Source organism: Chrysochloris asiatica, unplaced genomic scaffold (genome assembly GCF_000296735.1).
Source record: "Chrysochloris asiatica unplaced genomic scaffold, ChrAsi1.0 scaffold00032, whole genome shotgun sequence".
Lineage (NCBI taxonomy): Eukaryota > Metazoa > Chordata > Mammalia > Afrosoricida > Chrysochloridae > Chrysochloris > Chrysochloris asiatica.
In genome coordinates this window covers 17,800,631-17,824,481 of record NW_006408550.1, presented here as the reverse complement: position 1 = coordinate 17,824,481, position 23,851 = coordinate 17,800,631, and the positions used below count along the sequence as shown (strand labels likewise).

Here is a 23,851-nt window from a genome sequence, read left to right as displayed (position 1 = left end):
AACAGGTACTTTATTGCAGATGCATACAGCAGTCCTTGTCATAGCTGTCCCATCCTACAAAATGAACAAATGGAATAGAAGTGTCTTGATAAATGCATTAGCAATAACTGAACTAATGAGCCATCGAGACGTAATACTAAGATCTCAGAAATGGGCAATACATTGAAAAAGCAACCTGCACAGATTTCAGCCAAAGGGTAGTCTGTCATGTCCTGTCACATAGACAGCTTTCCATGTGAGACCTTGGATTGGAAAGCTTAACTGATTTGGGATTAAATAAACCTTTGTTTCAAAAAGTCAGAGCCACACCAAGGGAAGTAACTGTTTTCATTGTCTTCTAGCTCTTTCTTCCAAAGCAAGTTTTTGGAATTCACACTCTACTCCAGAAGTTAACATGAAACTAAGCAATTAAACTGAGAAACTTGGTACCAAAAAATTTAAAATGCTCGAAGATCATGGATCATACATCTATGATAAACCAATAATTTACAAACTTGCAACATGTTAATTGGAGTCATGGTGTGGCACCATAGGATAAGCACTGGATCAGAAGGTCGGTTTGAACAGCAAGGTCAGTTGTTCAAACTCATCAGCCGCTCCTCGGAAACCCTTTGCAAGGCCGCTATGAGTCAGATCCAACTCGATGGCACTTAACAACAACAAACTTTTTAATTGTTAAATCAAATAATACTTTTCTATATTTTAGTCCTTCCTATTTTTGTGTACATCACAAAATATATAAGATTTGTATCATGATCAAAATTAAATAATATCACCAAGGGACCTATCATTTGTGTTGGATGCCATTTTACAACAAACTTCTCCAGTTTAGTACTTTATAATCATTTAAATATAAACCAACCTGTGGCACATACAGTTAAGCACCTGACTACTAGTTAAGAGGTTGGTGATTGGACCCATCAACAAGAGACCCACAGCCTTATAAACGCTAGACAGCACTCCATTCTGCAGAGATGGGTCAGAATCAACTTAAAGACAAGCTAACATCGACAAAAACCTGTCCTGGGTTTGAAACTTTTATAGACATGTGTGTATGTGTGTGTGTGTTTATATACAGACTACTGCTGGTTTATTTTTTTTAACTTCACACAAAAATTGTCACCTCTTTGAAAGGATCAGAATACAATGCATTGTGTGAAGCTGGTCACGATATCCAAGCCCTGAGATATTTCTGAAGCATCAAATTGTGAGAAAGGGATGCACATTTTAAAATATTTCAATCCCCACAATCCTCATACCTACATCTAAATTTCTATTATTATACATACTTCCGGACAGGGTGCCCTAAATATAAACAACACTTAGGCCTAAAGAAACTCCATGTAGGGCTGTGAACTCAGCTCTCACATCCCTTAACCACCCACCTCACGAGTTCATTGGTTGGAAGGAAGCCTCCCAGAGGTTTCTTCTCTCTGGGTCCAACAATTTCACTGGTTTTTAATTTATTTTTCCTTTTGTTGTTCCCTTGCTTTAGTTTATTTATTCTTTCTTTTCCTTCTTCCTCTCTTTCCCCTCCCTTAAGTTTTTTTTTTTTTCTCAGCTATTTTTATTTTTTTATTTTTAGTGAATTATGTGATAGTTTACATGGGAGAACATTAGTTTTACATTCATTCTATCTTATATCGTTTCATTGCCATGGTTACAATCCACTCCATGCATCATCAACCAACCAAAGGGTATACACTACAAGCCTGCTGCCCAGTTGTCAGCACACAGCCCCTCTCCCTCTCTGGATCTAAAGTCTCCGGCTGCTCCATTTATCCACGTCATCATCTCTGCCTACATCTCTAGTGTCATTGCTTCTCTGGGTAGGGTCCCGCTCTCTGCTCTTCTCCATTGATGGTCCCAGGGATCTCCGCTCCTAGACTGAAACGTTAATCACTCCCCTCCTTGCTATAAAACATCTACCTTTACATTTCCAACCCTCATAATCAGTCCTGATAATAATAATTCACTATTGTATCACAAGAGACCCATCTGCATTTCATTTCATCGGCCCCGCCCAGACAGATTGGATACTACTCACTGGCGATTCTACCTTCCCCCATGCCCTCTGGATCTCGGTTCCCTCTTGAAAGCTTGTAAGCCAGTCACTTCTTGCCTTTGTAGCTTCCCCCCTCATTTTGCTCCTACCTTAACTTTTATCTTTTCTATCTCTACTTTTGTTTTTTTCTTCTTTTTTTCAGATTCTCATTTCCACCCTCTTCTTCATTTCCTCTTGATTTTTCTTAACTACCCTCTAGTCTCTTTCTCTTTTCATCTTAACTCTTCTTTTTTTAAGTTTCTCCTCCTCCTTATATTTTCTCTCTTATTTTTCTCATACATTTTCCTGTCTCTCTTTGCCATTTTTAGTTATTATATTCTCTTTTCTTGATGTTGTCCATTTTCCTAGCTTTCTTCTCCTTTGTTATATTTTGTTTTCACTGTTGTTTGCTTGTTTGTTGGTTCTGTGTTATTTCTCCCAACTAGCAGGAGACAGCAACCATGCCCATAACGACTCAGCCACAACCATACCCTCTGCAGCTCCACTGATTGGACAACAGCCAATACCAATTCCTGTATCACCTGATCAATGATAGACAGCAGCCAACACCAGCCAAATCACCCTAAACTAAGGTGCACAGACATCAAATGGAAATTGGTGCTCACGCTTCCATTCTCTAATCACACCAACCAAGAGACAATTTGTAAGACACAAGCATAAAATACGAATGCATTGACACCACAAAGTCTCAACAGCAACAGAAGATTTTAGCTCACGTGAAGAACTAAGAGAGAGTGGCTCAAAAGACAAAGACTCAGAGTCAGAAAATGTTTCTGATGAAGAAAAGGTACCTGAGAAAGAATTCAAAAGAATAATATGTAGATGCTTCAACAGATTGACAGAAAGATCGAGGAAAGCAAGGAGAACACAGGGAAAAAAAAAAAAAACTTTAGAAAAACTTCGGTAAACACTACTTAAACAAACAGAGAAAATAAATGCAAGTTTTGAAGTAATACAAAACCAGCAAATAGAAATCTGGAATAATACTAAGATCTCAAAAATGGACAAAACACTGAAAAAGCAACATAGTCTATTTGAATCAATGAAAATCCAAATTAGTGACCTTGAACATAAAGCTCTTAATACTAGTAAACTAGAAGAATAATCTGAAAAAAGAATGAAAAAATTGGAAGTCTGAGATTTCTGGGGGACACCATGAAGAGATATAATCTACAGGTTTTAGAACAGGAAGAAACAATAAAAGGCCCTGAAAAAAATTGTTGAAGAGTTGCTGAAACAAAACTTCCCTAACACCATGAAAGATGAGAAGATAATCACTCAAGAACGTTAAGTGAACCCCAAAAAGGATAGCCCACAAAAGAAAACCACCAAGACACCATGATCAAACTTTCCAAAACCAGACAAGGAAAAGATCTCAAGAGCAGCTCAGGAAAAATGGCAATTTACCTACAAAGGAGAACTAACTAAGTCTGATGTCTCAGCAGAAATCACGCAAGCAAGAAGGCTATGGTATGGCATATACAAAACTCTAAAAGGAAAAAATTAGCAACCACGAATCAAATACCCAACAAAGTTGTCCCTCAAATATGACAGTGAAATGAGGACATTTTCAGATAAACAAAAATTAAAGGAATTTGTATAATCAGACCAACGTTACAAAAAATACTGATGATCTGTTAACTTTCACTCAATTTTCAATAAAAAGTTAAAAAATTACTAATAAAAACAATAGCATAATTTAGAGTATAAACATTAAAAAAAAGTTTATAAATCAAAAAACCTAAAACTACAGCAAAACTGTTAGCTTGTTAAGTAAGGAGAATAGACATTGAATTTTCTTCTATTTATGAAGTATAAGAAAGTACCTGGGGAAGAATACTGTTTTGTTATCATTTATGAATGTTAAGGAGCTCTGGTAGCATAGTGGTTATGAGTCAGGCTGCTAACCTCAAGGTCAGCAGTTCGAAACTACCAGACATTCCATGGGAGAAAGATGAGGCTTTCTGCTCCCGTAAAGATTTACAGGCTCAGAAACCCTATACAGGGTCGCTATGACTCCACGACACACCACCAGTACCACCACCATGAACATTAGGAATGATACACACATATTGCATCTTAGGGGATTGCTCCTGTTCCTCACTGCAGTTTCATGCCATAAATCAAACCTTCTCCCAAGACTGTTCAATATCATACACAGGAAAAGAATTAAAGACAAGGAAAGAAGAGAATCCATTAAACAAAGAAATATGAGTAAAATATTTTCCCGCTTCAATGTCTGTTACATGTAATTATCACTCCATTCAACTTCACCTGAAAATGTCTTACTGAGCTTTTAAAAAAGAGCCATTTCAGTAGTTCTCAATATTCCAGCTACTAAAAACAGCATCTGGGTTTAGGGGCTGCTAATCTTAGAAATGTTTAGAACTAGAAAGAATCTGGTTTTAAAACACTAGAGTCTGCTAGTTAGAGCCTTAGTTACTAAACTTAGTGCTATCCCAAATAGTGGACTTTATTTTCAGCATCATATGGACTAATACTGTTACAAATTCACATTAACCTTCTGACTGGAAAGACTCAGTCATTTCTTTTCAATAACATTTTATGATCAGTTTCATTTAGCACTAAAGGTTCAAAGCTCTGGCATGATCAGGGATCCTAATTTGAGCTGGTACCCTTCTTTTGCTCACTGAAGGTCACTGACAATTCTACAATATCCTCATCAAATGTGAAGCAACTTCTGTTTTGAATATTGATGCTAATATAAATAAGTCGTGGTACCCAAAGTTTCAAATTATTCATGATTCAAAGTGGTTGTTATCTAACGTTTGTCATTTAGAATGTATTTATTCTTCAAAAATATTCACTAAAGAAGGCTGTTAAGACAGTTGCTTAATACTTATTTAGAAAGATTTTATGGTATAAGAATTTCAAAAACAGATTTTGAAGACAGTCTAACTCGTTTGAATCTAGTTTATTTATTAGCTATGCTAAGGAGCTCTGGTAGTGTAGTGGTTACGAATCAGGCTGTGAACCTCAAGGTCTGCAGTTCAAAACTACCAGCTGTTCCATCAGAGAAAGATGAGGCTTTCTGCTCCTGTAAAGATTTATAGCCTCAGAAATCCTGTACAGGGTCGCTATGGGTTGGAACTGACTCCACGGCACATAACAACAACAATCACCACCTTAGGCAAGTCTCTTAATTCCACTGCACTTCAGTCTTTCTGTCTGTAAAAATAAAAATTCAAACTCATTGGCTTAGAGTCAACGCCAACTAATAGTGAGTTGATTTCAAAATGTATTGGCCTATAGGCCAGAGTAGAAGCGCTCCATATGATGTGGCTCTGTGGGTTAATGCACTGACTTCAAGGTCACTTTGACCTGCAAGGTCAGTGGTTCGAGCTCACCAGCCGCTCCTCAGAAACCCTATTCAGGGTCATTACGGTTCAGAACCGACTTGATGGCACTTAACAACAACAATTTTTATGGAAGTTGACTGCCTCATCTTTCTCCTACAGAGCAGATGGTGGGTTTGAACTATGTAATCACTTTACTACCAGACTCTTTCATCTGTAAAAAATGGACACAAATAAATATGTAAGCATTTAGAATGGTGTCTGACAGACTTTTTTGTGAGGTGCCTTCAAGTCCATTCTGACTCAAAGCGACCATGCTCATGACAGAAAGAAACACTGCCTAGTTCTGTCCCATCTTCACAATTTTTGTTATGCTTGAGGCCATTGTTGCTGATACTGTGTCAGTTCCATTCATTGGGGTCTTCCTGTCTTTCACTGACCCTGCACTTTATCGAGCATGATGTTCTTCTCCAGGGACTGCTTCCTCCTGATAACATGTATAAAGTATGAGAGACTAAGTCTCACCATAGAATCCTTCAACATTTCAAGTCAAGGCTTGATTTTTTTTCTTCAGGTATTTCACCTATCTTTATTGGTGAATCCACGTCTTAGAACATTTACTTATATAATACTTAACTTCATCTTCTTGAGCTTTTCTTACTAACACATTTCTTCCAGTTGCTTTAACTTCTCTACATTCAAGATTAAGTTTCAGAGTCTCTTCTGACATTCGTTGTGGTCTATTCCTTCTTTTTAATGAACCTTTTCCTTCTTATTGGATGATGTTCTGGATATCATCCCACAACTTTCCTATCTTCAGTCATTGCTCATATACAAATTCAGGCTGAAAGTGAAGAAAATTAAATTAAGTTCACATGAGCCAAAATATGACTTTGAAAATAACCCACCTGAATTTAGAGACTAATGCATTAAATCTGTTCCTGAAATGGTCTCTAAATTCAGGTGGGTTATTTTCAAAGTCATATTTTAGCTCTCGTGGACTCAATTTAATTTTCTTCACTTTCAGCCTGAATTTGAATATGAGTAATTGATTTTTAGGTCCACTCTGCCCTAACCTTGTTTTGGTTGAAGATGTTGAGCTTTTCCATGGTCTCTTCCCACAGATGTAGTTGGTTAGATTCATGTTTCCATCTGGTGAGGGTCAAGTGTATATTCACATTTTATGTTACAATGAACAAGTTGTTGGTATGGCAACATTCTATCATGAGATTCCCAGCATCATTTCTATCACCAAGGCCATATTTTCCAACTATTGAGTTTTCTTCTCTTTCCAACTTTCACAGTCCAAATCACTAGTAATTATCAATGCTTCTTGATTGCATGTTTGATCAATTTCAGACTGAAGAAGTTGGTAGAATTTTTCAATTTCATCATCACTGTTGTGTACATTTGAATAATAATGGTATTATTATTAATAATAATGGTATTAACTGGTCTTCTTTTTAAGTATATGGATAGTATCCTTTCACGGACAACATTGTACTTCAAGATAGATCTTGAAATGCTCTATTTGTCATTCTCAGCATAGTAAACTGTGATTGTCTGATTCAAAATGGCCAATACCCATCCACTCAGCTCACTAATGCCTAGGATATCAATCTTTAAGCATTCCACTTCAATTTTGACAACTTTTAATTTTCTTAAATTCATACTTCATACATTCCATGTTCCTGATTATTACTGGATGTTTGCAGCTGCTTCTTCTCAATTTTAATTGTACTCCATCAGCAAATGGAAGTCCTGAAAGCTTGGTCCATTCACAACATTATGGTCACCTCTTCTTTGAGGAGGTAGCTCTCCCCCAGTTGTACATTGAGTGCTAACCTGAAGGGCTCATCTTATGGCACGATATCAAACAGTGCTCTACTGCTAGTCGTAAAGTTTTCAGTGGATAACCATTTAGAAGTGATGTGCCTCTCTTACTTCCCAGCATGTCATAGTCTGGAAGCTCCACTGAAAACTCTCCACTGTAAGTATTCTCTGCTGGTATTTAAACTACCAGTGACATAGCTTCCGGAAAAACAGCGCCACACAAACCACCACACTATAACAAACTGACAGATCAGTGGTAGTCTGACAGTTATATAAATGTTAGCTATTGCAATTTTGCAGTTCTACCTTTAAAATACACCCAGGTTCTGACCACATCCCATCACCTCCATTGTTACCCCACTTGTTCAAACCACTTTCATCTTGTACCTACATTATTATAATACCTGGCTTTCCTTTTTTATACTGCCCACAAGACAGCCAATTTTCAACACACTAGTCTGATCAATCTTGTTAATGTGCAAGTAGAACGATGTACCCTCTCTGCTCAATGTCCTCCAACAATCCCTGTTTCACCAAGAGTAAAAGCCTAACCCTAACCCTTATAAGGCTCTGCATCACAGAGCCTTCTACTTCTGGTACTTTTCTGCCCTCACCTCCTGCTACACTGACTCCACTCCAGTCACTTGGAACTCCTGATTTTCTTCACACAGGCAAGAAATGTTCCTTCCTCAGGGCTACTGCGCCCTTTCCTGTGCCCGCAGTGTACACTATAGGAGTTTAATTTCTATGGATAGCATCACATGGCTTCTTTTGCCTTTTACTAATAGGAAACCTTAGCAAGATATTAAAAGGTTGTTGTTGTTGTTGTTATTAGATGCTGTTGAGTAGGCACATACCAACCTTATGCACAACAGAATAAAATGCTGCCAGTTCTATGCCAACTTCACCATCCAAAGATACGTTTGAGCCTATTGCTGCCGCCATTGTGCTAACCCATATCATTGGGGGTCTTCCTCTTTTTCACTGATCCTCCACTTTACCTAGTATATCCTTCTTTAGGGATTGGACTCTCGTCATAATATGTCCAAAGTATGAGAAACTTACTCTGGTCATTCTCACTTCTAAATACATGAATAGAAAGGAATTTTCTGAAGAAAATAATGATTTGACTTTAGACATATTAACTTTGAGTCAACAATAGGATACCCAAGCGGGAACATCCAGCAGGCATTGTACATGTAAACGTGAAATCTGAGAAAGTTGTTTGAACTTTCAATGTAGATTTGGGAATCATGAACTACAAATGACAGTTAAAACTGTTAAGCCTCTCTCCTTTTATTTCTTCTCCTTTTATCTCTTGTATGATAAAAGGTGTTGCATTTCACACCCTTGGAAATCTCCCTCAGATCAGGGTGATGATGGGATTAAGGTGGCACTATAGGTTAACGCAGAAGAAGTGCAGCCAGAGTGCTCCTTGGAGGTCAGGATGGACAAACTTTGTCTCTCATACTTTGGACATATTGTCAGAAGGGACCAGTTGCTGGAGAAGGATATCATGTTTGGTAAGGTGGAGGATCAGAGAAAAAGAGGAAGACCCCCAGCGAGATGGATTGACCAAGTGGCAGCATCAATGATGTGGCAACAGCAGTGAGGTTGGCCCAGGATCGGGCAGTGTTTTGTTCTGCTGTGCATAAGGTCGCTATGAGTCAGTACCAACTCGATGGCACCTAACAACAACACAGGTTAATGCGCTAGACTGCAAGGTTGCTTTGAACTACAAGGTTGGCAGTTCAAGCTCACCAACCACTCCTCGGAAACTCTATATTGGATCACTATGGGTGGGAACCTATTCGACGGCACTTAGCAACAACAAGAATTATCCCACTCTTAATCCGCTTATAATTAGTTTATTTTAACAAATCACATCATGGGGGATATCTTAATAAATTGCATCTCAATGGCCAAATCACAGAAAATCAAGTCAAGTTGACACAAAGTATTAGTTATCACAGAGGTATTATAAAGATTATCAACTGCAAAATTATCAACAGATTAGTTTAGACTAGTGAGGGACTGAAAAATGGTTATTGGTTTTGGCACTTTTCTGCTAGACTTGCTATTTGTTGTTGTTGTTGAGTGCCATTAACTCAGTTCCGACACATACTGACCTTGTATAGAGTTTCCAAGGAGCAGCTGGTGGATTTGAACTGCAATCTTGAGGTTCAAACTGACCTTTGGGTCCAGTGCTTATCCTACAGGTCTCAACAATAAAGCATGTACACATTGTCCAGCAGAGTGCCAAGCACATTGTAAGTATTTTATGTTGTTGCTGTTAAGTGTCATTGAGTCCATTCGGAAGCATAGTGACCCTCTATAGGGTTTCTGAGGAGCAGCTAGTGGATTTGAACTGCCAACCTTGTGATTAGCAATCTAGTACTTATTCTACAGCGCCATACCAGGATAATTTTTTTTGTAATTTTTTACCTTTTTCAACTCCCTTCCTCTAAACACATTTATAAAAGTTCTCACAACATACATAGTTAATACTGAATATCATTTTTATAAAATGATAAATTATATAAACTTTATTGTAATGTATTATTATAATTTAAGATTTTAAAAGTCAAAATAGTGATTTAGAAAATAAAGATTCTCCTAGGTTGGATGAGAAAATGGCCACAGTAAACAATACTCCATAGACTATAGATTTGTAGATAATATTCTGTGGGTTCTTACTGAGTGAAACTACTTTATTGTCATCAGCTGAGGTTAAGGAAATTCCTATCAAACAAACAAAAATGATGACCATTTCATGGAAAGGGCGTAGCCAATTGGAACTTTCCCCAGAGGTGAAATGGTTCCAAATTTTTAAGACTTTTTTTGTGTGTTGATAATCTTGGCGCTGATGAAATCTATAAACATTTGGAAAGAGAACTTTTACCATTTTTTAATATTTTATTTTTGGTGAAAATATACACAGCTATGCCCACTCCATTTCAACAGTTTCTAGAGCTAATGATTTCGGTTGTAACATGGGCTACATTCTTCACATTCTTGTTATTTCTGTTCTAGTTATGCTGAATTTTACACTTTTAAAAAGCTATTGTGCATTTCGTCTTATACACGGAGGATTCAAAAAGTTTATGGAAAAATGGAATTATAAGATGATGGAATTTTTCTTACATGGACCTTTTGACGTCTCCTTGTATTTGTAGTTGCTGTTGTTAAGTGTTGTCGAGTCGATTCTGACCCATAGTCACCCTGTATAGGGTTTCCAAGGAGCGGCTGGTAAGCTTGAACCACCAAACTTGCAGTTCAAAGGACTTTGCAGTCTGACGCATTAACCCACAGTGCCACACCAGGACTCTTCTCCTTGCATAGATCATTTAAAAATAAAATGTTATACTCAAATCTGAAAATATACATAGACCAAGATGCAGTTGTTCCAACACAACAAGGGAACACTGAATAGTTTAAAATGAACAAAGATGTGCATTAGAGTTGTGTTCTTTCACCATACTTATTCAATTTATATGCTAAGCACAAAACTGAAGAAGCCAGATTTTATCAAGAAAAATGTGGCATTATGTTTGGAAGAAGGCTCATTAGCAACCTGCAATATGCTGATGATACAACCTTGCTTGTTGAAAGCAAAAAGGACTTAAAGTACTTACTCATGAAGATCAAAGACCACAGTCTTCAGTATGGGTTGCACCTCAATGCAAATAAAACAAAAAGCCTCACTACTGGACCAATAAACAACAGCAAGATAAATGGAGAAAATATTGAAGTTGTAAAGACTTCATTTTGCTTATATCAACCATCAACACTCACGGAAGCAGCAGTCAAGAAATTAAACCACGTTATTGCATTAGGCAAATCTGCTGCACGCACGAAACTGCTTTAAAATGTTCAAGAACAAAGATGTCAGTTTGAGAACTAAGGTGCGCCTGACCCAAGTCATGTAATCTTCAATAACTTCATATACATGTGAAAGTTGGAGAGTGAAGGAAGACCATAGAAGAATTGATGCATTTGAGTTATGGCGTTGGAGGAGAATATTAAAAGTATTATTGACTCTCTTCAGCAAGGCAGCCAAGCGGCAGACGCAGAGATGCAGATCTTTGTGAAGACCCCAGACAGGCAAGACCATCACTCTTGAGGTGGAGCCCAGTGACACCATGGAGAATGTCAAAGCCAAAATCCAAGACAAGCAGAGTATCCCTCCTAACCAGCAGCGTCTGATTTTTGTTGGTAAACAGCTAGAGGATGGCCACTGTCTCACACTACAACATCCAGAAAGAGTCCACCCTGCGTCTGGTGCTGCGTCTGCGCGATGGCATCATTGAGCCTTCCCTGCACCGGCTCGCCCAGAAGTACAACTGAGACAATATGATCCGCCGCAAGTGCTAGGCTCGCTCCACCCCTGTGCTGTGAACTGCCGTGGGAACTGCCGCAAGAAGAAATGTGGCCACACCCACAACATGCAACCCAAGAAGAAGGTCAAATAAGGACACCTCTCTGCTGGCTCCCCTACCTCCCGGTAGTGGGGTTCTTCTGAGCCCCATGGCTCTGGGCCCTCAATAAAGTTTCACTTTCACTGAACTGGGAAAAAAAAAAAAGTACTATCGACTGCCAAAAGAACAAACAAATTTCTGTTGGAAGAAGCATAGTCAGAGTGTTCCTTGAAAGTCAAGAGACAAGACTTTTACTCTCATACTTCAAACATGTTATTAAGAAGGGCCAGTCTCCGGAGAAGAATATCATGCTTGGTGAAGTGGAGCATTGAGTAGCAATGGGCTCAAGCACACCTACATTTGTGAGGATGGCCCAGGAGCAGCCAGTATTTCTTTCAGTTGTGCATAGGATTGCTATGAGTTGGAACTATATCAATGGCACCTAATGACAACAACAACCTACCCTATTTCCTGCCAATCTTGGGAGTCATCAGCAGTTTGCCATCTAATTTGCTTCCCTTGAATTTATTTGTTTCTGTAACCAGAAGCTGGTCATCTCATATACATATAAGTTTTACGTGTTATGCTTCTCTAGAGAAACACAGCATAAGCTGTTGTTGTTGTTAAGTGCTGTTAAGTCTGTTCCAACTCTTAGCGACCCTGTGCAAAACAGAACAAAATATTGCTTCATCCTGTGACATCCTCACAATTGTTATACTCAGCCCATTGCTGCTTCCACTGTGTCAGTCATATTATTGAGGGGTTTCCTCTTTTTCGCTGACCCTCCACTTTACCAAGCATGATGCCCTTCTCCAGGGACCGGCCCCTCCTGATACCATGTCTGAAGTATGAGAGATGAAGTCTCCTGATCCTGCCTTCCACAGAGACTCTGGTTGCACTTGATACAACACAGATTTGTTTGTCCTTATGGTATGAATCAGGGCAATCCTTTCAAAGGTTCCTTGAGTTTCAGTAGGTTCAGAAAGTCTGGATGCTTTAAGAAGAAAATATTTACCTTTTGATGTAAACTTAACAAACACAGGTCTTCCTTGGATATACAGGGCTTTCCATCAGCCTTCCGCGAAGACAGGCAAATGAGCAGATCCCACGAGCCCAAACCTCCTAGTAGTATGAAAACAAGTAAATTTGGTTAGATCTTTAAAGGCACCATCTAACTTACTTAACAAAATAATTATTTAAATACTACAGCAGGAGTTAACAATAATTTGTAATACATTCAAAAGAAAAAGTCCATTTTCAAAGCAACTGAAATTTAGCATTTCTAATTTAGCATTCCTACCATTTTTATCCTTGGCATTGTATTCTAAGAATATACAATTAACCGTCAAAATGTCTTTTAAAGATCAAATTTAAATGCTTGAATTCACAAATTTTATGAATTTATAACTTCTTTTATTTGATAATTGGGAAAAAAGAAGATTATAAAGTATTTTAAGGTAAGAAGTAACTGTGAAATCAGATCATTATAAAAAAGTCAAAAGAGATATTTTGCTCAGGGGTTGGGTATTGCTGCTAATTTTTTTAAGTCTCAACACCAAGTATGTTTTTGTAACAGTTATTACAAAGAAAATGTTGTACTAGGCAAAAGTAGAATTAAATAAAAATAAAAAAGGTTTTGTCAAAAAAGTTACAGCTATCTCACTGCCATCAAGTCGATGTGACTCAGAGCGACACGACACAGCAGCTCTAAGGCTGAAAATCTTTAGTGTACAGACAAGTGCATCTTTTTCCTGAGGAGTGACTGGTGGGTTTGAACTGCCAACCCTGTCGTTAACAGTCCAGTGCTTATCCTACTGGAACTGAATTCGAGTTCAGTTCTAGACAACTGCACCTGGACTCCAATTACAGATGGTACTGTTGAAGTCAAAATACAGAGTATAACATGGACCCAAACAAACGATATTTAAGCTAATTCACCAGGGACAAAGCTCTCTGCCAATAAATCATAGTAAATTAACATTTACATGCATATAATCCACGAAGTTGGGTTATATGAAGAAAAACGTGATATCAAGATTGGAGGAAGACTCATTAACAACCTGTGATATGCAGATGACACACCCTTGCTTGCTGAAAGTGAAGAGGACTTAAAACATTTACTGATGAAGATCAAAGAGCACAGCCTTCGGTATGGATTACATCTCAATGTGAAGAAAACAAAAATCCTCACCACTAGACCAATAAACAGCATTCTTATCAATGGAAAAAAGATTGAAGTTGTCAAGGACTTTCTTCTCGGATCAACCATCAACACTCATGGAAGAAGCAGTCAAGAAATCAAATGACGTATTGCTTTAGGCAAATCTGCTGCACAAGACCTTTTTAAAGTGTTGAAGAACAAAGATGTCACCTTGAGGACTAAGGTGCACCTGACCCAAGCCATGGTATTTTCAATAACCTCATATGCATGTGAAAGCTGGACAGTGAATAAGGAAGACCATAGAGTTATGGTGTTGGAGGAGAATATTGAAAGTGCCATGGGCTGCCAAAGAATCAATAGATCCATTTTGGGAAAAGTGCTGCCAGAGTGCTCCTTGATGACCAAGCTTTGTCTCTCATACGTCAGACGTATTGTCAGGAGGGACCAGTCACTGGAGAAGGATATCATGTTTGGTAAGGTGGAGGGTCAGAGAAAAAGAGGAAGACCTCCAGGAAAATGTATTGGCCAGGTGGCAGCATCAATGGACTCAAGCATGGCAACAATAGTTAGGTTGGCCCTGGATCTGGCAGAGTTTCGTTCTGCTGTGCACAAGGTCACTATGAGTTGGTACCGACTTGATGGTACCTAACAACAACAACAACAACATGTGCTTTTTGTAGCAACAGAAACAATTTTTGGAGTGACTTTGACCCCAAATTCCAATATAGTATTCTAAAGAAGTCAGTTAATCACAGAGATCTCCTTTTCTCTATGTCTGGACAACCTAATAAGCCACCATTCTAATTTGGTCGGGATATGCCTTGCTTGTTTTTCTCAAACCCAAATCTAACTCTCAGCTCTCATCAACTTCACGTCCACCTTCTAAGAACAGAGGAAACACATCAAGAAAGACAAGCTCCAAAAAGTTTTGGCCCAATACCTAGAAACAGCCTGCCCCGGGCCATTGAAGATTCTGGCTCCTTCTCTGACAGGCTCAATTCATACAAGAGACCAATGAATGAATGAGAAAGATATGAGGCCAGACCTAGAAAGGAGATGGTCTGGTCTGGGTCACCTTCATAACCAACCTGAGAAATGAGACATAGGAGAAAAAAAGGTCATTGGCCATGTTATTTTTTCTCAGGCCCCTGAGAGAGAAGAAGTCTCTAAAAGGCCACACTTCAGTACTTGCCAAACTTAAATAGTCAGTAAAATGTCTTTGGGAAGTAGAAGTGACCTCATCCAACCTTGGTGGAACAGAGCAGCCAAATCTGGAGGTCAAAAGCCAAGTTCCAACATTCCTCTATAAACAGATGACCAAATATCAACATGCTTAAAGCCATCTCAACAAAATCCAGTCACCAAATGAGCAAGTTTAATTCACTAAAAGCAAAAACAGGAAACATCAGTTTGCTCAATGGTCCTTTGGAAAATAGACCCATCAGTACTTTGTATCAATGTAGAGCTGTTTACTGCTGAGAAGTAGTTAGGGCCAGACATGGACTCTGGCTAACTAGAGAACCTGTGGGAATGTAGTCTTAGCTGCAGCCAGTTTCTGCTTTGTAGGACATGCACTGATGTTACTGTAGCATCGAAGGCTGAAATCTGGATTTTGTGTGCATTATGCTGACATTTAAAATGTGGCAAATACTTAATATGAAAGAGAAAGCAAACCCTATGCAGACCAAATGCAGCCCTCTGATGGCATTTGTGGTCCTGTAGTTTGCAATCTCTGCTGTGGGTGCTGCACATTTGCTTATTAGCCTTAATGCTTTCAACTACTTGTAAGTGTAAGCTTGACAATACATAGTAATTTGCAATTTGCTGAGATATAAATTTGTATCCAAAATCCTCCAAACCTGGTTTCTGAATGTGATTTGCGTTGCTAGTGGATAAGCCTTGCTTTTGCTGAGTTTCTACATTTCAATGCACTGTCTGTTCTGTCTTGTTTTGTTTTCATCCAAATTTGAAAGGCTCCTAAAGAACAAATAATGCTTCTTCTTTAAAGAATGGCCATGGGAATTTGGGGGAGAAAGTTGACTTATAATATTGAAGACAGAAATGAAGAGAAAGTGAAAAGGTTGACTATTTAAACAGGAAATAAAGTTCTAGGAGTTTGGAGCAGAAATCAGTGACAGTAGCAATAATAGGTTTAAGTAGAAATGCATTTTTCACAGCATTGTACCTTTGATGTACAAAAAAAAAAAGTATGAAATGATCGCTTAAGATTTTTCATTAGGCTCCAATTTAAGGGAAAGTTTATGTGCTATAGAGTACTTTTAAAATTAAATATTTTGACACAAACTTAGAGCTGAAAGGTATGAATGTCCAAAATTACCTGATGTTTTATAGGTTGTCCTGGGTTTATTTCTTTATTTATTTGGTATGGTTCCTTCAGATCGATCGCTAAGAGCAATGACTGCTCTTTTCTTTTGCTATTTACATTCATTTTTCTAGTATAGTGTTCCTCTCCTAGAAGGTTAATAAATTGAATGCCCTGCATTATTTAAATGTACCTTCCAGTTTTAAATACTTATGGTTGTTGTTGTTGTTGTTATGTGCCATCGAGTCAGTTCCGACCCATAGCGACCCTGTACAGGGTTTGTATATATATATAATTAGGCAAATCTACTGCACAAGACCTTTTTAAAGTGTTGAAGAGCAATAATGTCAGCTTGAGGACTAAGGTGTGCCTGACCCAAGCCATGGTATTTTCAATAACCTCATATGCATGTGAAAGCTGGACAGTGAATAAGGAAGATCCTAGAAGAATTGATGCTTTTGAGTTGTGGTGTTGGAGGAGAATATTGAAAGTGCCATGGGCTGCCAAAAGAACCAATAGATCCATTTTGGAAGAAGTGCAGCCAGAGTACTCCTTAGAGGCCAAGATGGCCAAACTTCGTCTCTCATTCTTTGGACAGTGTTAGGAGGGACCAATCACTGGAGAAGGATATCATGTTTGGTAAGGTAAAGGGTCAGAGGAAAACCCCCAACGAGATGAATTGGCCAAGTGACAGCATCAATGGTCTCAACGTGGCAACAGTAGTGAGGTTGGCCCAGGATCGGGCAGTGTTTCTTTCTGCTATGGATCGGTACCGACTCAATGCACCTAACAACAATATATATATATATACTTCCAAGTCAGTTCAGACTCATAGTGACCCTGTACAGCATTGCCAAGGATAAGATGGTGGGTTTGAACTGCTGATCTTGCAGTTGGTAAGGTCATATATATATATGGGCATTTTTAGACTGAGAGGAATATAAAACATATTCTGTTTTCAAGGTCTAACCAATACAGTTCCTAATTTTAAATCCCTCACTTTGCATATCCCTAACTTTCTTGCAATATTTAGTTGGGAATCTTTTTTTTCAATTTGGTATACCCTACAAGCCTGCCCCACCCCCGGTCATCAGCACAAAGCCCTTCTCCCTCTCTGTGTTTAAAATCCTCAGCTGCTCCATCTCTCCACGTCATCGTCTCTGCCTCCATCTGTGGTGTCACTGCTTCTCTGTGTACAGTCCCACTTTCTGCTCTTCTCCCTTGATGGTCCAGGGACCTCCGCTCCTAGGCTGAAAAGTTAATCACTCCCCTCCTTGCTACAAAATGTCTACCTTTACATTTCCAACCCTCACAATCACTCGTGATAACAATTATTCACTATTGTATCACAAGAGACCCTATCCTCATCTCCTTTCATCAGCCCCGCCTACACAGATTGGTTACTACTCAGTGGTAATTCTCCCTTCCTCCACGCCTTTTGGATCAATGTTCCCTCTTGAAAGCTTGTAAGCCAGTCACTTCTTGCCTTTGTAGCTCATTTTGGGTAGCCAATGTTCAAGTTGCCCACCCCTGTGTATGGAGGGGGTAGAAATGATGCTTGCTGTAAAGATTTTTTTCCCTCTTTTGAGCTATTGCATCCATAGGTGTAGATCAAGTTCATCAAATTGTATCAGATTATTCTTTTTTTCCTCTTCTTTCTTCTTCTAGTTGAGTTCTGATCATCCAGTCATTGAAGCCAGGTCAAGTGTGTATTATCTGCAAGTGTGGATGATCTTGTGCATATGCCCTCTCATCTTATCAGCTGGATGCTTCACTCTAGACTCTAGTCTTCTGTGGCTATGACACTGACTCTGGGCCCAAGAGTCCCCAGGTCTTGCCACACTGCTGACCAACCAGGTCTCCACCTGGGTTCACAGGAGTCTTTTGAATGTTGTAGGGCTTAGCTCACAACTTCATTGCTGTTTGTCCCTCCCTTCCCCTTATCAGTGACGAACATGGTCACTAATCAGAGTGTGTATTCCCATTGAGTCTTAGTCTTGGAAGGGGGTTTGCTCTGAGGGGATCCGACCACTTGCCTTGATATCTCCTGGGCAAGCAATTTACTTGTTCTTGTAGTAATCAGTCGGTCTGCCTCTATTGTTTTGTATTTTTCCTGTGGGTCTTTTTTTCAAGAAGTATCTTCTGTTCTTCTAGCTGCTCCAGGCTGGTATACCCATCAGTTGGGAATCTTTTGACAGTGATTCCTATCATAAGTTTCTTATTCATTCATTCAACAAATATTTTAGCATCATTTGATAAAATTTTATATCAATGCATTAAAGTAATAAATAAAAAGATTGTGGTAGTAAAAGAAATTATTATAGTAATAAAGGAAAAGAAACCCATGTTGTTATTGTTGTTAGGTGCCTTTGAGGCAGTTCCCATTCATAGCAACTCTACGGACAGCAGATACACAACTCGGTCCTTCATCATCCTCACAATCGTTCCTATTTTGAGTCCATTATTGCAGAGGGTCTTCCTCTTTTTTGCTGACTCTCTACTCTACCAAGCATGATGTTCTTTTCAGGGACTAGTCCCTCCTGATAACATGTCCAAAGCACATTAGAACAAGGCATGCTATCCTTACTTCTAAGGATCATTCTAACTTTACTTCTTCCAAGACAGATTGGTTCATTCTTCTGACAGGCCATGGTATATTCAATATTCTTCACCAATGTCATAATTCAAAGGCACCAACTCTTCTCCTGTCTTCCTTGTTCATTTTTGGTCTTTCCCATTCATGTGAGGTGATTGAAAATACCATGGCTTGCATGAGATACACCCTAGTCTCTGCTCTTTAACATCTTTCCTCTTTAAGATTTTAAAGAAATTTTTGTAGTAGATTTTTCCAATGTAACACATCGTCTGAGTTCTTGATTACTGCTTCCATGGGTGTAGATTGTGAATCCAAGTAAAACAAAATCCTTGACAACTTCAACTTCTTTCTATGTTTAATGTGATATTGCTTATTGGTCCAGTTATGGGAATTTTGTCTTCTTTACATTGGAGATGTATCATGGATTGAATTGTGTGCCCTAAAAATGTGTCAGCTTGGCTGTGCCATAATTCACAGCAGTTTGGAAATTATGTAATGATGTAATATGGCCATTGTATGACAATCCCCCAGCCATGATGTAATCTGATGTGATAAACCAAGAAGAAAATTAAGGGTGGGATGCAGCACCCTTAGTCCCATCTCAATGATGATCTGATATAAGGGCCTTTCCCTGGTGTGTGGCCTGCAACTCCTTTTACTTACAAGGGATAAAAGGAGAGAGAAAGGAACAGAGATCAGAGAGATCTACTACCACCAAGAAAGAAGAGTCAGAAGTGGAGTGTGTCACGTGAATGTGGGCTCCCTGCACTATGAAGTTCCTAGGTCTAGAGGAAGATTGATTCTTCAAGGAATGCTGACCCTACTGATGCTGAGAGGACACAAAAGTGAGAATCCAGAGCCAATACAATGAATTTTGACTTCTAGCTCCTAAATGGAATAAAGTCCACTTGTAAAGCCATCACCTGTGGTATTTTTGTTATCGCAACACTAGATAACTAAAACAAAGTTTTATCCATACTGACATCATAGTCAGTATAGATAGCTGATCCTCAGAAGCTCCATACAAGGTCTCTATGAATCACAACTAACTCAATGACGCTTAGCAACAACAAGAAGAGTAAGATCATGCACCACAATTATTTCATACTACATTTTATGATGCTGAGGCAGGCTGAACTCAAGTAATTTGACCAAGGAAATACAACTAGACTAGTTGTTGCATTGTAGGATAAGCATGTTGGTGTTAGGTGCCATCAAGTCTGTACCGACTCATAGCGCCCCTTGCACAACAGAGTGAAATACCTACCATCCGGTCCTACACTAACCTCATAATCATTGCTACGTTTGAACTCATTGCTGCTGTCACTGTATCAATCCATCTCATTAGGGGTCTTTCTCTTTTTCTCCAACCCTCCACTTTACCAAACATGATATCCTTTTCTAGTGACTGGTCCCTCCTGATAATATGTCTGAGGTATGAGAGACGAAGTCTGGCCATCCTGGCTTCCAAGGAGCACTCTGGCTGTACTTCTTCCAACACAGATCTATTTGCTCTTTTGGTAGTCCATGGTAATTTCAATATTCTCCGTCAACACCATAACTCAAAAGCATCGATTCTTCTAGGTCTTCCTTATTCACTGTCTAACTTTCACATGCATATGAGGTTATTGAAAATACCATGGCTTGGGTGCACCTTAGTTCTCAAATTGACATGTTTGCTCTTAAGTATTTTAAAGATGTCTTGTGCAGAACTATAAATATTAACTTTGTCTCCATCTATATTTGAACAAAAAGTTCATAAAAAGGTATTATATTTTTTTCATAGTTAAAATTACTTTCCAGTCACAAAGAAACCAGAGCAGGATGAGTTCCTAAATTGGGCCAGCCTCACTCTTAAATAGAGGGGTCACAGAGCATCATTCAAGAGAAAACAGAATGTGGATGTTTTGTTCTCTACCTCAAAATTACAACAAAACAAACTAACTGAAGGAAAACTACTGACTGCCTGATAAACTTTCATGTAAACCTGCTGAGAACACCAGTTATTTTTATGTCTCAAAAGTATTTGCTCTGCAAGTGATGAGGACTCCACCTATGGTTTTCAAAGAAAGTGCCAGGGGCAGAATTTATTAATCCAGATTCAAAATGGCATTGATTAGAGTCTTTATCCATCTCAGGTTAAAATAAGTGCTGTTTTTCATGGTTTTGTTTTTAATCAAGTATCTTCCCTAAGGAGTGAAGCTGCTTTTAGAATATTTCCAGACTCTCACAGGCAGACTGCCATGTAAAGCAAACAATCATTTCCTGTCTCACAAAGGACCTCCCTCGTTGATAAGGTCTACGGGATCAGTAATTTAATCCAGAGAACAACAGAGAAGTCTCAGAGAGCTTAGTTGAATGAATGTTATTTATTCTCAAGGAATGACAACTTCAGATGTAGGATACACTTTATAAAATCTTGGAAAATTAACTCTGTGCCTGCTTTGCTTTTCTCCAAAGTGTTTACCATCCTCTGACATATAACATTTCTTGTTTGTTTACTGTCTGCCTCTCTCCTTCTACTGTGAGCACTGTGAGGACAAGGGTTTTGTCTATTTTGTTCAAGGCTGTATTCTAAATATTTACAACAGTGACTGGAATGTAGGAATAATTTGCTATCTATTTGTCAAATACATAAATGAATAAGTAATTGAATGTAACAGACCAATAATCAGAATTTGATGAAGTCAGTACACCAAAATGCTGTCCCACAAAAAATATAGAAAAAAAAAAGAAAGAAAAGAAAAGGCAGAATTCTCATAAAAAGGTTAAACTGTAGGATAAGCACTAGACATTGAACCACAAGGTCTTCAAGTTCAAAACCACCAGCTGTTCCTCTGAAACCCTATACAGTGTTGCTATGAGTTGGAATTGATTCAACGGCACTTCACAACAAACTAAAAAAACGAGGCTCTAGAGCTATATGAGTGAAAAAGAGGAAGATCCCCCAATGAGATGGATTGGCACAGTGGCAGCAGCAATGGGCTCAAGTACAACAGTTGTGAGACTGGCACAGGAGTGAACAGTGTTTGGTTCTGTTGTGCATAGGATAGGTGCACATTGGACCCCACTCTATAGCACCTAACAACAACAGCAATAATAGAGCTATATTTTGGTTCTTAGAGAGTAAGGATGAAGGAGAAGAAGCAAGTATGTTGTTATTGTTAAGTGCTTTTGAGTTTGTTCCAACCCTTGGCAACTTCATGCACAACAGAACCAAACACTGCCTGATCCTACGCCATCTTTACAATTGTCAGGTTTGAGTCCATTGTTGCTGCCACTGTACCAATACATCTTGCTGAGGGTCTTCCTCTTTTTCATTGGCGCCCAACTTTTCCAAGCATGATGTACTTCTCCAAAGACTGGTTCCTCCTGATTGTATGTTCAAGGCACAACAGACCGAGTCTCGCCATGTAGCTTCTAAAGCATATTCTGGCGGCACTTCTTCCAAGATAGATTGCTTTGTTCTTCTGGCAGCCCATAGTATTCTCAATATTCTTTGCCAACATGATAATTCAAATGCACCAATTCTTCTACGGTCTTCCTTATTAATTATCTGATTTTCACATGCATATAAGTCCATTGAAAATATCATGGCTTGGACATGGAGCACCTTAGTCCTCAAATTGACATCTTTGTTCTTAAACATTTTAAACAAGTGTTTTGAATTAGATTTTGACTAAACTAATGCATCGTTTGATTTATTGATTTAATCAGAATTGATTGTGGATCCAAGCAAATTGAAGTCCTGGACAATTTCAAAGTTTTCTCCATTTATAATGATGTTATTTATTGGTCCACTTGGGAGGATTTTTATTTCACTGAGGTACAATGTGGTCACAAAATTCAGCTAAACCTAGTTCTTCAGCCCATAAATCTGATCCTGGGGTTTCACTTGTTATGACTCTGGCTCTATATCCTTCTAGAGCTAAAGATGATGGGTTTCTTTGTATTTAAACCACAGAGAAATTTTAAACCATTCTTTCTCTTGATGGTACAAACCCAACTAGGAATTAAGCTTTCCTGCCCCTTTCTGTCCCATGAGACATTGTAGTCTTTGATTTTAATCAGTAAATACATTAAGTCCTCATGGCTTTCAGCAAGCAAGGTTGTGTCATCTGCATATCACAAGTTGGACATCCTCCAATACTGAAGCTACATTCTTCTTCATATCATCCAGTTTCTCAGATTATTTGTTCAACATACAGATCAAATTATTATAGTGAAAGGATACAAACCTGGCACACACCTTTCCTGATTTTAAACCATTCAGTATCCCCTTGTTCTGTTCTAACAACTGCCTCTTGGTCTATATGCAGGTTCCTCGTGAGCACAGTTAAGTGCTGTAGAATACTCATTCTTCACAATGTGATTCATAGTTTGTTATGTTCCACACAGTTGAATGCCTTTAGATAGTCAAGAAAGTGCAAGTATCTTTCTAGTATTCTCTATTTTCAACCAAGATCTATCGGACATCAGCGATGATGGCCGTCTTCCAAGGCCTCTACTGAATCTGGCTTGAGTTTGGGACAGCTCCCTGTTAATGTACGGTTGCAATAGTTTTTCTTTAATTATCTTCAGCAAAATTTTACTTGCATGCTATATTAATGATATTATTCAGTGAGTTCAGCATTCCAAAGAGTCACCTTTCTTTGGAATAAGCACAAATACAGATCTCTTCCAATCCATTGGCCAAAAAGCTGTCTTCCAAATTTCTTCACATAGTCAAGTCAGTGACTGCAATGCTACATCAGTTATTTGAAACATTACCATTTGTATTCCATCAATTACGTCAGTGCTGCTTGCACTTCTTCCTTCGGTAGCGTTGGTTCTCGATCATATGGTACCTCTTGAAAGGATTGAACATTGACCAATTCTTTGATGTTTCCAGTGTCATTCAATATTTTGTGCATAGAATCCTTTAAAAATGCAACCTGAAGCTTGGATTATTTTTTCAGTTCTTTCAGCTTGAGAAATGCTGAACATGATTTTCTTTTTGGGTTTTCTAACTCCAGGTCTGTGCACATCTCTTTATAAGAAAACTTTGTCTTCTGATGTCGCCCTTTGAAATTTACTCTTCAGCTATTTTGCTTCATTTTTTTTCCAGTCCTTTTAGTTTCTTTACACTCAAGGGTAAG

The 23,851-nt window shown here is 38.6% G+C and overlaps 1 protein-coding gene and 1 pseudogene across 1 annotated transcript in view; one reads left to right on the top strand and one right to left on the bottom strand.

Moving 5' to 3' along the window:
- The window catches only part of CPED1 (cadherin-like and PC-esterase domain containing 1), a 429,690-nt gene that overhangs the window by 315,941 nt on the left and 89,898 nt on the right, over positions 1–23,851 (bottom strand). Inside the window, exon 3 of the mRNA XM_006859362.1 lies at positions 12,649–12,755. Coding sequence (XP_006859424.1) covers positions 12,649–12,755 — 107 coding nt within the window. The remainder of the gene's footprint in view (positions 1–12,648; positions 12,756–23,851) is intronic.
- LOC102829536 lies at positions 11,285–11,687 on the top strand (annotated as a pseudogene).